This window comes from Monodon monoceros, unplaced genomic scaffold, assembly GCF_005190385.1.
Source record: "Monodon monoceros isolate NGI ecotype Baffin Bay Population unplaced genomic scaffold, NGI_Narwhal_1 Super_Scaffold_18, whole genome shotgun sequence".
In the NCBI taxonomy this organism is placed as follows: domain Eukaryota; kingdom Metazoa; phylum Chordata; class Mammalia; order Artiodactyla; family Monodontidae; genus Monodon; species Monodon monoceros.
In genome coordinates this window covers 95,490,286-95,505,290 of record NW_021703774.1, presented here as the reverse complement: position 1 = coordinate 95,505,290, position 15,005 = coordinate 95,490,286, and the positions used below count along the sequence as shown (strand labels likewise).

The 15,005-nt window shown below is 37.1% G+C and overlaps 1 protein-coding gene across 2 annotated transcripts in view; it reads right to left on the bottom strand.

Annotated features, from left to right (window-relative positions):
• DPYD (dihydropyrimidine dehydrogenase) overlaps positions 1-15,005 on the bottom strand; it is an 820,498-nt gene that overhangs the window by 561,818 nt on the left and 243,675 nt on the right. For both annotated transcript variants that reach the window (XM_029227639.1, XM_029227640.1), the window contains exon 8: positions 8,980-9,067. In XM_029227639.1, the coding sequence (XP_029083472.1) occupies positions 8,980-9,067 (88 nt within the window). The remainder of the gene's footprint in view (positions 1-8,979; positions 9,068-15,005) is intronic.

Here is a 15,005-nt window from a genome sequence, read left to right as displayed (position 1 = left end):
GTTCCTATGCCTGAAGTGGGTCTCTTGTAGACAGCATATATATATGTCTATTTTTTTTTGTATCCATTCAGCCAGTCTGTGTTTTTTGGTTGGAGCATTTAATCCATTTAAATTTAAGGTAAATATTGATATGTATGTTCCTATTCCCAGTTTCTCAATTATTTAGGGTTTGTTATTGCAGGTCTTTTCCTACTCTTATGTTTCGTGCCTAGAGAAGTTCCTTTAGCATTTGTTGTAAAGCTGCTTTGGTGGTGCTGAATTCTCTTAGCTTTTACTTGACTGTAAAGGTTTTAATTTCTCTGTTGAATCTGAATGAGATCCTTGCTGGGTAGAGTAATCTTGGTTGTAGGTTTTTCCCTTTCATGACTTTAAACAGGTCCTGTCGCTCTTTTCCTGCTTGCAGAGTTTCTGCTGAAAGATCAGCTGTTATCCTTACGGGGATTCCTTTGTATGTTATTTGTTGTTTTTCCCTTGCTGCTTTTAATATTTTTTCCTTGTATTTAATTTTTAATGCTTTGATTAATATGTGTCTTGGCGTGTTTCACCTTGGATTTATACTGTATGGGACTCCCTGCACTTCCTGGACTTGACTATTTCCTTTCCCATAGTAGGGAAGTTTTCAACTATAATCCCTTCAAATATTTTTCAGTCCCTTTCTTTTTCTCTTCTTCTTCTGGGACCCCTATAATTCAAATGTTGGTGTGTTTAATGTTGTCCCAGAAGTCTATGAGACTGTCCTCAATTCTTTTCATTCTTTTTTCTTTATTCAGTTCTGTGGTAGTTTTCTCCTCTATTTTATCTTCTAGGTCACTTATCTGTTCTTCTGCCTCAGGTATTCTGCTATTGATTCCTTCTAGAGAATTTTTAATTTCATTTATTGTGTTGTTCATCATTGTCTGTTTGCTCTTTAGTTCTTCTAGGTCCTTGTTAAACGTTTCTTGTATTTTCTCTATTGTATTTCCAAGACTTTGGATCATATTTACTATGAATTCTTTTCAGGTAGACTGCCTATTTCCTCCTCATTTGTTTGGTCTGGTGGATTTTTACCTTGCTCCTTCATCTGCTGCATATTTCTCTGTCTTCTCATTTTGTTTTATTTAGTGTGTTTGTGGTCTCCTTTGCACAGGCTGCATGTTCATCATTCCCGTTGTTTTTGGTGTCTGTCCCCAATGGGTGAGGTTTGTTCAGTGGCTTGTGTAGGCTCCTAGTGAAGGGGACTGGTGCCTGTGTTCTGGTGGGCAGGGCTGTGTACAGTGTTGTGTTTTGGGATGTCTGTGAACTTAGTATGACTTTAGGCAGCGTCTCTGCTAATGGGTGGGGTTCTGTTACTGTCTTGCTAGTTGTTTGGCATGGGGTGTCCAGCACTGGAGCATGCTGCTCATTGAGTGGTGCTGGGTCTTAGCGTTGAGACAGAGATCTCTGGGAGAGCTCTCACTGACTGATATTAAGTGGGGTGGGGAGGTCTCTGGTGGACCAATGTCCTGAACTTGGCTTTCCCACCTCAGAGCCTCAGGCATGACACCCGACTGGAGCACCAAGACCCTGTCAGCCACACGGCTCAGAAGAAAAGGGAAAAATAAATAAATGAATAAATAAAGGAAAAAGAATAAAGTTATTAAAATAAAAAATTATTAAAAGAAAAAAATCAATTTTAAGAAAATAAGAGCAACCAAACCAATAAACAAATCCACCAATGATGACAAGCCTTAAAATCTATACTAAAAAAACACAAAAAAACAGACAGACAGACAGAACCCTAGGGCAAATGGTAAAAGAAAAAAAATCACACAAAGAAGCATACACACTCACAAAAACTGAAAAAAGAAAAAATATATATATATATATAAATTTTAAAAAGGTAGAGGGCAACCAAATCAATAAACAAATCTACCAGTGATAAAAAGCTCTAAATAGTAAACTAAGATGAACATAAACAGAAGCAAATTAGATGCAGAAAGCAAACCCCAAGTCTACAGTTGCTCCCGAAGTCCACCGACTCAATTTGGGATGATTCGTTGTCTATTCAGGTATTCCACAGATGGAGGGTACATCAAGGTGATTGAGGAGATTTAATCTGTGGCTCCTGAAGCTGCTGGGAGAGATTTCCCTTTCTCTTCTTTTTTCGCACAGCTCCTGTGGTTCAGCTTTGGATTTCGCCCCGCCTCTGCGTATAGGTCACCTGAGGGTGTCTGTTCCTCCCCAGACAGTATGGGGTTAAAGTAGCAGTTGATTCGGGGGCTCTGGCTCACTCAGTCCAGGGGAGGGAGGGGTACACAATGAGTGGTGAGCCTGCGGTGGCAGAGGCTGGCGTGACGTTGCACCAGCCTGAGGCGTGCCATGTGTTCTCCCGGGGAAGTTGTCCCTGGATCACGGGACTCTAGCAGGGGTGGGCTGCACAGGCTCCCAGGAGAGGCAGTGTGGAGAGTGACCTGTGCTCACGCACAGGCTTCTTGGTGGCTGTAGCAACAGCCTTAGCGTCCCACGCCATCTCTGGGGTCCGTGCTGATAGCCGCGGCTCATGCCCGTCTCTGGAGCTCTTTTAGGCGGTTCTCTGAATCCCCTCTCCTCACGTACCCAGCAGCAATGGTCTCTTGCCCCTTCCGCAGATCCAGACTTTTTCCCAGTCTCCCTCCCGGCTAGCTGTGGCGCACTAGCCCCCTTCAGGCTGTGTTCACACAGCCAACCCTAGTCCTCTCCCTGGGATCTGACCTCTGAAGCCAGAGGCTCAGCTCCCAGACCCCGCCCACCCTGGCAGATGAGCAGACAATCCTCTCCGGCTGGTGAGTGTTGGTCGGCACCGATCCTCTGTACGGGAATCTCTCCACTTTGCCCTCTGCACCCCTGTTGCTGCACTATCCTCCATGGCTCCAAAGCTTCCCCCCTCCGCCACCCACAGTCTCCGCCCGCGAAAGGAGAGACTTGTGTGGAAGTCTGTGTGTGGAAACTTTTCCTCCTTCACAGCTCCCTCCCCAAGGTGCATGTCCCATCCCTATTCATTTTTTTTTTTTTTTTGCAGTATGCGGGCCTCTCACTGTTGGAGCCTCTCCCGTTGCGGAGCACAGGCTCCAGACGCGCAGGCTCAACGGCCAGGCTCACGGGCCCAGCCACTCCACGGCATGTGGGATCTTCCCAGACCGGGGCACGAACCCATGTCCCCTGCATCGTCAGGCGGACTCTCAACCACTGCACCACCAGGGAAGCCCCCGTCCCTATTCTTTTGTCTCTGTTTTTTCTCTTTTCTTTTGCCCTACCCAGGTACATGGGGAGTTTCTTGCCTTTTGGGAAGTCTGAGGTCTGCTGCCAGCATTCAGTAGGTGTTCTGTAGGAGCTGTTCCACATGTAGATGTATTTCTGATGTATTTGTGGAGAGGAAGGTGATCTCCATATCTTACTCATCCGCCACCTTGTAGGTCCCCCTGAAATAACTTTTTATGTCAAAGTATGGATGTTTGAATTTATTACATTTTTCCTACATTCTCTATATAACTCACTTTCCATGTTTTGGTTGCCATTTACTTGTTTTCTTTAACTTTGCTTAATCTTAATTTCTTATCCATAAAATGGAGTTAATAATATCTACCTCAAGGGCCATTTAAAAAGTTAATGGCATAAATAATTATTTTAAAAATTGAGAATGGAATATTTTAGCTAATACTGCTACTACTAGCATTATTACCACAAGTCATATCACTATTCCTACTTGTTTATTTCATTTATAGTGTAATACCAACTTTAAAATTATGTAGTAGCTATTTCTCCTTGTTTTTGGTTAATATTATAATACCCCAGAATTGCCAACATATTTTAACATCCTATCAATTTATTTTGGCAAATAGTCAAAACGGTTGCATAAAAATCAACAGTTTAAAAATATTTATAGACTTCCTAGTATGTGCCAGGGACTACACTATACACTGAAGATTTATCAGTGAGTAAGGCAGACAGACTCTTCGACCTACAACAGTTTAACTTCTACTGGCGGAAACAAACATGTAACCAGTCAATTATAATACATGGAAATAAGTGCTAAAATCTGATCTGAACATCCAGAGAGGGAACAGGGACATAATGGTGTGAGGATTGTTGGTAAGGAAGTGGCTTCATTCATCCAGGCTAAAGAGTGAAGGTAGGGAGTGGATCGTCACAAGTAAAGAGAACTCCACGAAGTAGAAAAAAGGATATGGAAGAACTCAAATATGAAAATAATGACAGTTCTGGGTCCAAGCAACACCAGGTCCAAAAACCAAGTTAAAAAAATTGAGATGAGGTAAAAGTGAAAACATTTCAAATGTCTGCAACACCCAATTTAACAAGTGACTAAAGACATAAGTTGTGAATAAATCATGAAGAGCCTTGAAAGTCTTATTTTAAGGAGTTTTTCCTGTATCCTGAAAGAAATAGGGAGCTAATTGGGTGGGGGGTAGGGGCGATTTAAATGAGGGAATGACATGATGAGATCTAACTTTAGAAAGATCACTATTTCTGTTGTGTGCTTAACGGTGGCCAAAGAGACTGGTTAGGAGGCTAAGGAGTAGAAGAGAGGCGAATAGTGATGAAGGCGAACAGTGATAGTGAGAAGTGAATTCAAGAATCGACACAAGTAAAGCATACAGAGAGAGAGACTCTGTATGCTTCACAGAGTGAGACAGAGACTATTCAGCTCTATAATATCTTCCTGCAGCCTCTGCTCCCTTTGTATCTATTGTGACTGTAATTATGGATTTTACTGGTATTCACCCCGTAATTCCTTCCCTCTCTCAAGTATTAAAAACAAAAATTCAGAAAAAAAAATACTTTGTCAGAAGAATCTATAAAGTATTACCATTTTTCTGAGGGTGTCTTAGTGGATATTCTTTCCCTTACATGCTTGCTTAGCCTTTTCATCACTGCCATGTTTTGCGAGAATATAAGAGGTAAAGTACCATAAAATGGACAATCAGAAATGGGAAGGGAAATAGGCTCCTTTGAAGCAAAGATTAAGGATTCAATTCTTCAGTCACCCAGAACAGTGATGCTTAGATTGCCTCCAGAATATAATCACCCAAAGAACTTAAAAAATATATATACCTAAAACATTGTAGTCACTCAATACTTATTTAATTCACTCAACAGCTGCTTATTGAGAGATGTTGGGCATACTATGGGGAAAAAGCAATTAGTACTTGAGGGTGTTTACAACGTATAGCAGTGGCTTTCAAGCATTGACTATTAAGCCGCATCTTAAAAACACATTTTCCATATAATGCAGTACGCATGTGCAAGCACATACACCAAAAACAAATACACATATGATAGAAAAACATTTTTCGCAAAATAACACTTACCACAACAATATGCAGCACACTTTTTGATATTTTCTATTTGTTTGTGCTCATATTTTAATAATAAAAAATGATGGCTGTAAACCATTATATTGATTTCAATATCAACCAAAGAAAGCCATCAAATACTCTGAAAAAACCTCGTACAGGGCTTCCCTGGTGGCGCAGTGGTTGACAGTCCACCTGCCGATGCAGGGGACGCAGGTTCGTGCCCCGGTCCGGGAAGATCCCACGTGCCGCGGAGCGGCTGGGCCCGTGAGCCATGGCTGCTGAGCCTGCGCGTCAGGAGCCTGTGCTCCGCAACAGGAGAGGCCACAACAGTGAGAGGCCCGCGTACCGCGCAAAAAAAAAAAAAAAAAAAAAATCCTCGTAGAGAGGATGTTCTAAAACTCTACTTCTGAACACTGATAGTAACACACTGTGCCGGTGCTTTTATTTCAATAAAAATACCCAAAATTTACAGTCTTTTAAAAAAATACCAATTATCTCAAAGACAACTCAATCCAGTTTGAATAAGACAGAGAGCTTTATCTCACTTACCTTTATTTCACTTAGAAAAAAACTAAACATCTCATGGGTAAGGAGATGTACTCTTTCAGTCTCACAATGATGTACACACAATGAGATAATTTCCTTAATGGATTCTGGAATTAGTTAGGGAAAAACCTAAAAGTGAGCAAGTTTTCACCAGCAATATTACACACAATACTAAAAATCAGGAAACATGAGAACACACTTCTGTTAATGCAATGGATTTATAAAGCTATCCTTAATAAGTCATATTTAATTAAAAAATAACTTTTTCTTTTAGAGAAACTAACATAGGATAAGACAGTAGTTATAAATATAGAAGAGCTATAATACGGTATTCCCAATTACAGAAGGAGAAAATACTCTTTTATCATTAAGTGACCTATGTAACCAGCATGTAAGAACTAAGTTCCAAGAGTTTTTTCTTTGCTATTAACTGCTTTACTGATTTCTCTCAATAAGGATTCCATGTGTCAGATACAAATGATGATGCACATGTATGGCAGAGACCTCTTTTTTTCCTCTCTCTATATCTATTATCCCCCTTCTCTATAGAAATAGAAGTTGAATGGAGCATTATGTCCACCCAGCTGAAGGCTTTATGTCCCAACATCCTTTGCTGCCAGGTATGTTTATGTGACAAAGATGTAGACAATAAGATACAAACAGAAGTGATATGTGCAATTTCTGGGTCATAAACTTAAAAGGAAAGGAGTCCCCTTCCTTATTTCCAATTTTTATTAGCAGGAATGTGGAAATATTGGCCACCTCAGAACCAAAGATGGAAGTCAGGTGTTGAGGATGGTTCATACTGTTAAAATCAGAGAGAACTAAACTTATATCTCGTTTAAGCCTCTATTATTTTCCTTTCTTAAAGTGGCCAAACCTATATCCTAAGGAATGTAGAATTCCTATTCCAAAATGTACTCCTCTATACTGAGTGGGAAAAAGTAGATAAACAAAGTGAGTGAAGTTTAATTACAACATAGAAGCATGGTGAATGAACAAAAGCATGTAAGGATGTGAGGCTGTCTAAGTAATAGGCAGTTATATGGTAATAGAAAGGTCACAAATTCCCAACTCGGCAGTCAAGAGTGTCAAATAAATACTTCCTGGAGAATAAGGCTACTTGTCTTCTACACACAGAACCTTTTTTTTTTTTGGCAAAATGAAACTTTCTTGTATACGTTTCATACAAAATACTGAAATAGAACATAACTGCATTCTACACATCACTACACCAAAATGTCAAAAGATTCACTTCTCAGCATGAAAATGCACAGAAACATAAATATGAAAGGACTTCACATTAAATGTTTTATTCACACCTCAGTGCAGAGTCAAATGGAGTATTGTGAATGGGATGTAGCACTATCAAATAACATATGCAAGGGGACTTAATGGAATAAAAGAAAAGAAAACTCTGAAACATTCCTGATTCTTGCAGATGGAAGATATCTCCATGGCTGAAAACACTCAGAGTGATAAAATTCAGCTCTTCCAAATTTTGTTATAATTTGCTTCTTGAGCAATTAATTTGGTGATATTTCAATGTATTGGTTATTTATTTGGCCCCTCTCTCTACAGTACGGAGACTGTTTGTAGACAAAGTTCATAGAGATACACTAAACTGCATTAGCATATACAACTTCATTAATAGAAAATATATCTTTTACATACAACTGCTGTAGGAAACCACAATGGTGAATTTCAAATAGCTATTTGAAAACATTGCCAATGTTTCAGCGCTATTGCCTGACTAAATTTTTCATTTATTATTAACCAAACATTTTTTAATACACATTTGTTGAGAGTAACAGCAACTTACTGATCCAATTTTACTGGTGTTTAGTAGAATATACATCAAAAAATACTTGCCCAATTTCTTTAAGTAAAATTCTCAGTACAAATGTGATGTTGAAAAGTAAAACCAAAATCAACGGTAGTGCCACTAAAAATGGAACCTAGAGAATATATCCCTAGATATTTTCTCTTTCCTCTTTGTATCTAGGCATGATTATTGTACTTAGATAACATAGGGAAATACTGCTGACAATGGCACTCAAGTTTCTGAAAGAAAGGAGGTTCAGTACGTATATTTAGGAGCTAGAAGGCAGGAAAATCTATCTTCCTCTTCATAATTTTTCATCTAAGTAAAGGGAGTGACAGAGATGGTCTTAAACTTGGTATCAATTATCTAGTAAGAGAACCGTCCTGATAAGAAAATTTAGTAGATAGCAAAGCATTCCTGATTATTTTACTCCAGAAACACTATGAAAAAAGAGAGCCCTAAAAGAAATGTTATCCAGTGTGTGATTACTTAAAGAGATGGAACAGTTTTCACCTCTGTGTAGGTTTATTAGACATTCCTATTCAAAGAATGTGAACTAGAGAGGAGACAAACTAAAAGACATGAGGATGCACTTAGTTTATATGCCATAATTGTTCATAGTATGATCATATAAGAGAATAAATACAAAGTTCATGAGACAAAGAATAAATTAAATCAACCATTTGCTCTTTCTGGTTTCTCAGTATACAGGAAATGGAAGGGAAGAGTATTAGAAAACTCAATCTCCGTGGGATATTTAGGCAAAATATGGAACCATAAGATACATTAATTGCCTTAGCAGTTATACACTGTCCATGTGACATTCAGAACTATGATTAAACATCTTTAAAATTCAGCCAAATATGAAAAGTCTTTAGAAAATATTGAAAAAAATAGAAAAAGAAAATGAGCTAATTCTCTCCTTTAATATCAATTTAACCAATTTGTTTAATCATAAAGAGAAAGCTACAGCATCAAGATATTTCTAAGCCCAAATTCTGAGCTTCTGTGGCATGACTTGAAAACACTTTGCGTCTTAGATGTTCGCTGGTGATGAGAGTATGGTGAGAGAATGGGAAGATAAAGGCAGTCTTACCAAAGCCAATCCATAATGAGGTGAGGCAGTGCAACACTTTACAAAATCGGAAATTTTCTTTGGCCATTCATTTCTGTCTGCTCCTCCCTGAACAAACACAACTTCTAACATGAAAATGTCTGAAGGTAGTTATTCTTCTGGATATTATCAGGAAGTAAAAAAATATTATAAAGAAAAATATTTTAAAGTAAGCTACTCACCTATCCCAATGAAAGCAGCTTTGTACCCTTCTTCTTTCAAAGTGCTAAGAGTAATTTCATTCACTGAAAGGCTTTTACCACAAATTATCTGTAAGAAAAAACATTTCTGTAACTGTATTTTGGCATTTGAATGACTAAAACCTTAATCTTTAACATCGAAAATAATAAAAACTCCGTATACACATATATATAATTCCACATATAGATATGAAAATATTTTTGTCTTTTAGTATATAGGCTTATGTATACTAAATAGTATATAAATAGAACAAACATGTTTTACTTAATAGCTAAATGCATTTTTGCCTTTTAATTAAGTACCACAAGAAAAGCTAGTGTATTTAAAATCAAGTCAGTAAATTTTCACAGCTTAATTAGTATGTTCAAGGCACTATGTGGGGCATTTTAAAGAATAAAATGTTAAATGAGACACAGTTTCTGCCTCAATGTACAGTCAAGATCTGTGCAGAAGACGTACAGAAATAAGTATAATAAATAACAGAGTGTGATCAGCACATGTCTATAAGAACTCAAGGGATGGAGAAATTCATTTTGGCTGAGGTCATATAGATGAGAAAAAAGAGAGGTAGTGGGATTTCAATAAAGCCCTTTTTAAACTGAAGTATAGTTGATTTACAATATTGTGTTAGTTTCAGGTGTACAGCAAAGTGATTTGGTTAAACATATATATGTGTGTGTATCTATATTCTTTTTAAAATACTTTTCCATTACAGTTTATTGTAAGATATTGAAAATAGTTCCCTGTCAATAAAGCCATCTTAAAAAATGGATAGGATTTTGATAGGGGATACTTTTGAGGGAAGATGAATAAAGTCAGGAGTCAGAGGGTAGATACTTCTATTAAAAATCACAGTACTTTGCTTAATTCCAGACATGAGCCTATTTTCAGATCTTGAACCTGCTGACTGAAGAGGTGGTCAGGTCCCTAGAAAGAAAGACCCTGAAACATCCTGGCAAGTAAATACTATAATGATTTCTCTATTCCTTCTCCAAAGGGGATTATAGCCATTTACCCAGGTAACTGTACACTGGGGAAGGGGGCATAATCACACATTTCAAGGACCCTGGACAAGGTTCTTCACTGACATTGATACCTGAAGAGTGGGGACCTACAGTGATAAGGTGAAAAATGGAACCTGGATAAAGTCTGGTTCACAGTGGGCCTAAGGGGATCACAGACCCAGTTAGTGGTTATTCCCAAGTCTCCAAGTGTATAATAAAAATTGTTATACATGTCAGTAGAAATAATCCCCATGTTGGGTCTCTGGTCTGCAAAGTAAGAGCTATTATAGCTATAATATTGGGAAGGCCAGAAAACTTCTGGAACCCTGGTCGAGAGAGTAAATCAACCACAATGATAGCCTGGAGTCGGTGGGATAGGGAAAGATGGTGGTGGTCCATGTTATACTTCTGTTTCATTTCCCAGTCTGGCCCTGCTGAGACTAGGTGATTTCTGGAGAATGACTGTAAACTCCTGCAGGCTCGACCAAAGTGAAGCCCTGACTGCAGTGTCTGTGACAGATGTGGTATCATTGCAGATTAGTAAGGCCACAGGTACAATGCACGTAGCCATTGATAATGATGAATGCACACTTTTCATCATGTTTCTGTGGAAAAGGGATCAGAAACAGTTCACATTCATGGGGGAAAGATAAGAATATTCATTTACAGGTTTGCCTCAGGAATATGTCAACTCTCTTCTGTAATAATATGTATAATCTGAAACAATCTGGCCACATTACACTGAGAACATCATGCAGATTGGACAGCATAAGCAAGGGGTAGCTAGTATGCTGGAGACTTTAATATGCCTGCCCTCCACAGGGCAGAAGATGAACCTTATGAAGATCAGGGACTAGCCACTTGAGTGAAGTAAAGGGGTCTACTTCTCAGGTATGTGCCAGTATATACTCTCTAAAATACATGACTTTGCTGCGATTTTGCACTCATTTACCATTATAAATAAGGAAGCACAATGTCTGGTAGGTTTGAGTTTTGAAGTCAACATGTTCCTAAAAACAAAAGTCTCTAAACTGATTCATAGCAGAAGAACAAAGTTTACCCATTAAAGCAATAATTGCACCTAACTTGCATAGAGTACCTAACTAAGTGCAAGACTCTCTTCTAAATACTGCATAGATGGACTCCTTTCATCCACACAATAGCATTATGAAGTGATATCGTTTTCCTCATTTTACAGATGATGATACTAAGGGACAAGAGAGCGTTGACAACCTTTACCAAAGTCAAATATGTAGTTTAATTGCAGAACCAGCACGTGTAAAAGCTATGCTCTAATGTCTCTTGAGAATGAAGGGCAGAACCAGCACCATCCTCAAAGGCACAGAACAACATACTGCATGTGGAGAACTACTTGAAAATGTAGTGTTTCTGGGGTATAAAGTGCAAAGCAAAGAAAACAAAGAGAAAGTAGGGGGATAAAATGACTTTGGATATAACATAGGGGGGCATTTTTGTTTTACTAAAATACTAGTTCTAATTTTATTGGCAGATGAACCATTTGAAAGTTTACAACCAGGGGACAACCAAGGTGAGATTAACAACTAATATTCAGAACTCTGGAATATATCAAATACCATAAAATAAACTGGACAATTAAAAAAACACATATTATTAAAAGTACTTAATACTAGGTATCTAATAGTTGGTATTACTATTAGAGTTAGTAGAGTTAGATGCTATAAAAAGTAATGGATAATGAAGCTTTAGAATTTTAATTTATTTTTCAAAGAGTAGATTTTTTATTAAACTATTTCTGATCATAAGGAAAGATAAAAAGTTCTAGTGCTTATTTTATGAAATGACCTCAATACCAATATACAATGAAGGTTAGACATAAAAGAAAACTACAGGTTCAAATATTCTAAATAAAATTTTAGTAAACTGAATAATACTACAATTTCCAAAGTTGAGCAGTGGAGTGCCCTGCCAATGGGTCTATCAGTGGAAGTGATACTCAGAATACTTGACTTTAGGTTTGGTTTACTAACTGACTCAGCAAAAAAATTGAAGAAAGACCCCCATCCTTCCTGAGGTAGTGTTTGTGTGCATGTGTGTGTGTGTGTGTGTGTGCGCGTGTGTGTAGCTGAGTAGTGGAGTTATGTGATTTATCAAACAGGATTGAAAATATTCCAATTTTTCCACCCTGATAGAGTGAACATGTCCCTGAATTTGTAACATACAGAAAGGATGCACAGGCATTTTGCGTTTCTCAGTCTGTTTCCACCCTAGCAGGCAACAGCGTGCAACTGAGGAAGCAAAAAAGTTGAATTATACTTTTGTGTATCGAAAACTGGAAAGACAAGTAGCTTTACTCCTAGTGTTAATTTACTGGGACTGGGACCAGTAAGACTTTACTTACTGTAGTCAGACATTGTGGGACAGGGGGAGAATAACCATCACTGTGCAGTAAGTAGCTCCATGGTGCAAATGAGAACAAAGCAATAATTACAATAATCAGTGGAGTGACAAGCACAAGGACTCTTCCCTATGTTGGGGAATCTAGTCAAATCTCCCTTTTCTAAAGCATAAAACCCCCAAACATTTGCCATCAAATCCAAAACTCACTCTCAGAAAGAACAGGAGAAAGATTCTTTGACAAAATGTTAAAATTTTGCTTACATTATGCCTTAGGAAATTGGACCAAGACATGTAAAACTTAAAACTGGTATTATATGACAACTAACAGACATCAAAACATTTTGTGGCTGATATACTATGAAGTCCTAAGATTATTTGTTAAATATATATGATGTTAGAAAAATCATGTTATGGGCATTTTGTTTGTGTTTTTGCTCTGTTTTCTCCCATATTTTTTACATATGTAATATTTTCTGTCATAATTTTCTTAGATATGGATTATAGCATATATTAACCTCCCTCTAATGGCATTAATAATATATGCCTGGGTACTCAAACATCCCAGCTAAATTGAGAATAAAATTTGCTCCACATCAAGCTTAGTGTAAGAGTTATTACTATTTCAATAGAAGGGCTGAATATAATAAGCCCTGAGCCAAAGTTCCACCTAATATCTACTCCGGGACTTGACAAAAACTTTCTTTATGCATCCATAATATGTCTTCATACATATAATAATATTTTTAATGTAGGATTAAGGTTTACAACCTTTTCGGCATGGAACGCTTTTTTGAAATGAACTATATGGCACCCATTATTAAAAAATACAGATAATAATGTACATGCTCTTCACATTTTTGATAGAAAATTTGGCTAAAGAGACCAAGTATTTCCAGACTCTCTAACATAGAAAATAAGATAAAATAATTTTAAAACTAAATTCAGCTCTTTTTAGACACAAAATTATTTTGTTGGCTCTTAATGCACATGTTTCTCACCTTCCAGTAGAGACAAAATATGACTTCATATTAGTTTTCAATAACATCCTATAATGATGGAAATGCTTGTTGCAAATAAACATAATGACAAGATGATATAGAAAATTTATCAAGAAAGGTATCTCAGATATTTTTGTTCAGATTATGAAGACAGAGCTTCCCTGGTGGCGCAGTGGTTGAGAGTCCGCCTGCCGATGCAGGGGACACGGATTCGTGCCCCGGTCCGGGAAGATCCCACATGCCGCGGAGCGGCTGGGCCCGTGAGCCATGGCCGCTGAGCCTGCGCGTCAGGAGCCTGTGCTCCGCAACGGGAGAGGCCACAACAGTGATAGTCCCACGTACCGCAAAACAAAAACAAAAAACCCCATCAATGTTCTGTTTCTCATAAAAAGACTGAAATCAGATGGATAAAATTTTTAAATTTAGCAAAAATATAAGTATCAAGACAATATTCTTACCAATAATAAAATAATGAAATGCTTGGAAATTTATTTCTATAAAGCTAGCATAACTCTATAACCAAAATCTATAACATAGCCAAAACTCGCAAAGATAACAAATAAAAAATAAAGCAAAACAAAGACAGACTTTCAGTAGCTTTGAAACTCTATAAAGCGAGCAACAGAATCTATTAAAACTGTATTTACAGTTTTAATATTCAGTGCATAAATAAGTGAATGCAAAAGAATTTTTTAAAAAAACACACAGAAAAAACTTAGTTCTAGATGTACAGATATAATAAAACATGATGCAAATGTATATATTCCAGAAATGCAAAGATTAATATAACTCAATACATTATCTGAACATAGACTTTCAAAAGGGGCAATTAAAAAATTTAACACCCCTCCTCCGTTAAAATAAAACAAAATAACTTAGAAAATGTTACTATTCTAAGTCTAGAAAATGAAAACATTTATTCAATATGATAAAAATACTATTTCATAGCTCAGAAAAGATGCCATGCATTACTACTTTTATAACATACTAGTGACAATGAAATAGTGGAAGAAAAATAAATATATATATATAACATACAAATAGAGGGTTTTTTTGTGACACAATATTTGACTGAAAAAATTCATCTTAGAATAAACAAGAACTAATCTATCAGCTATTAGATATGAAATAAATTGAAATTACTCAACAAGAAATTTAGCTGAAGAACACAGTTGGGAGGGAAGATGATGAATTAAACTAAGTTTATATATGATGAGTGTATGTTATTTGGATGATAAATGTGTTCATTAAACTATTAAGATTACAGGACTGGAGTTCAAAAGAAAGATGGTTCTAGACGAGTCCTTAGCACACCTCTAGGCAAAAGTGAATTCTCAATAATTATTTATCAAATAAATGAAACAAACCTATTAGAAAGAGAAAAAAATCAGATAATAACCAAGATAATGCTAGATCATGAAAGCTAAAAATACATACATACATGAGCATAGATACATACATGCATGCATACATATCAGAATATATCACATGCTGCACAGGAGCCAAACAGTATAAACCCAGAGAAAAATCTGTTTCATTGCCAGAAAATTATTGTTGACTTTAAAATATACAGTGTTAGTTGAGAGGTAAAAACGGAAGGCAGGTTATAAGAAGAATTTGGTGATG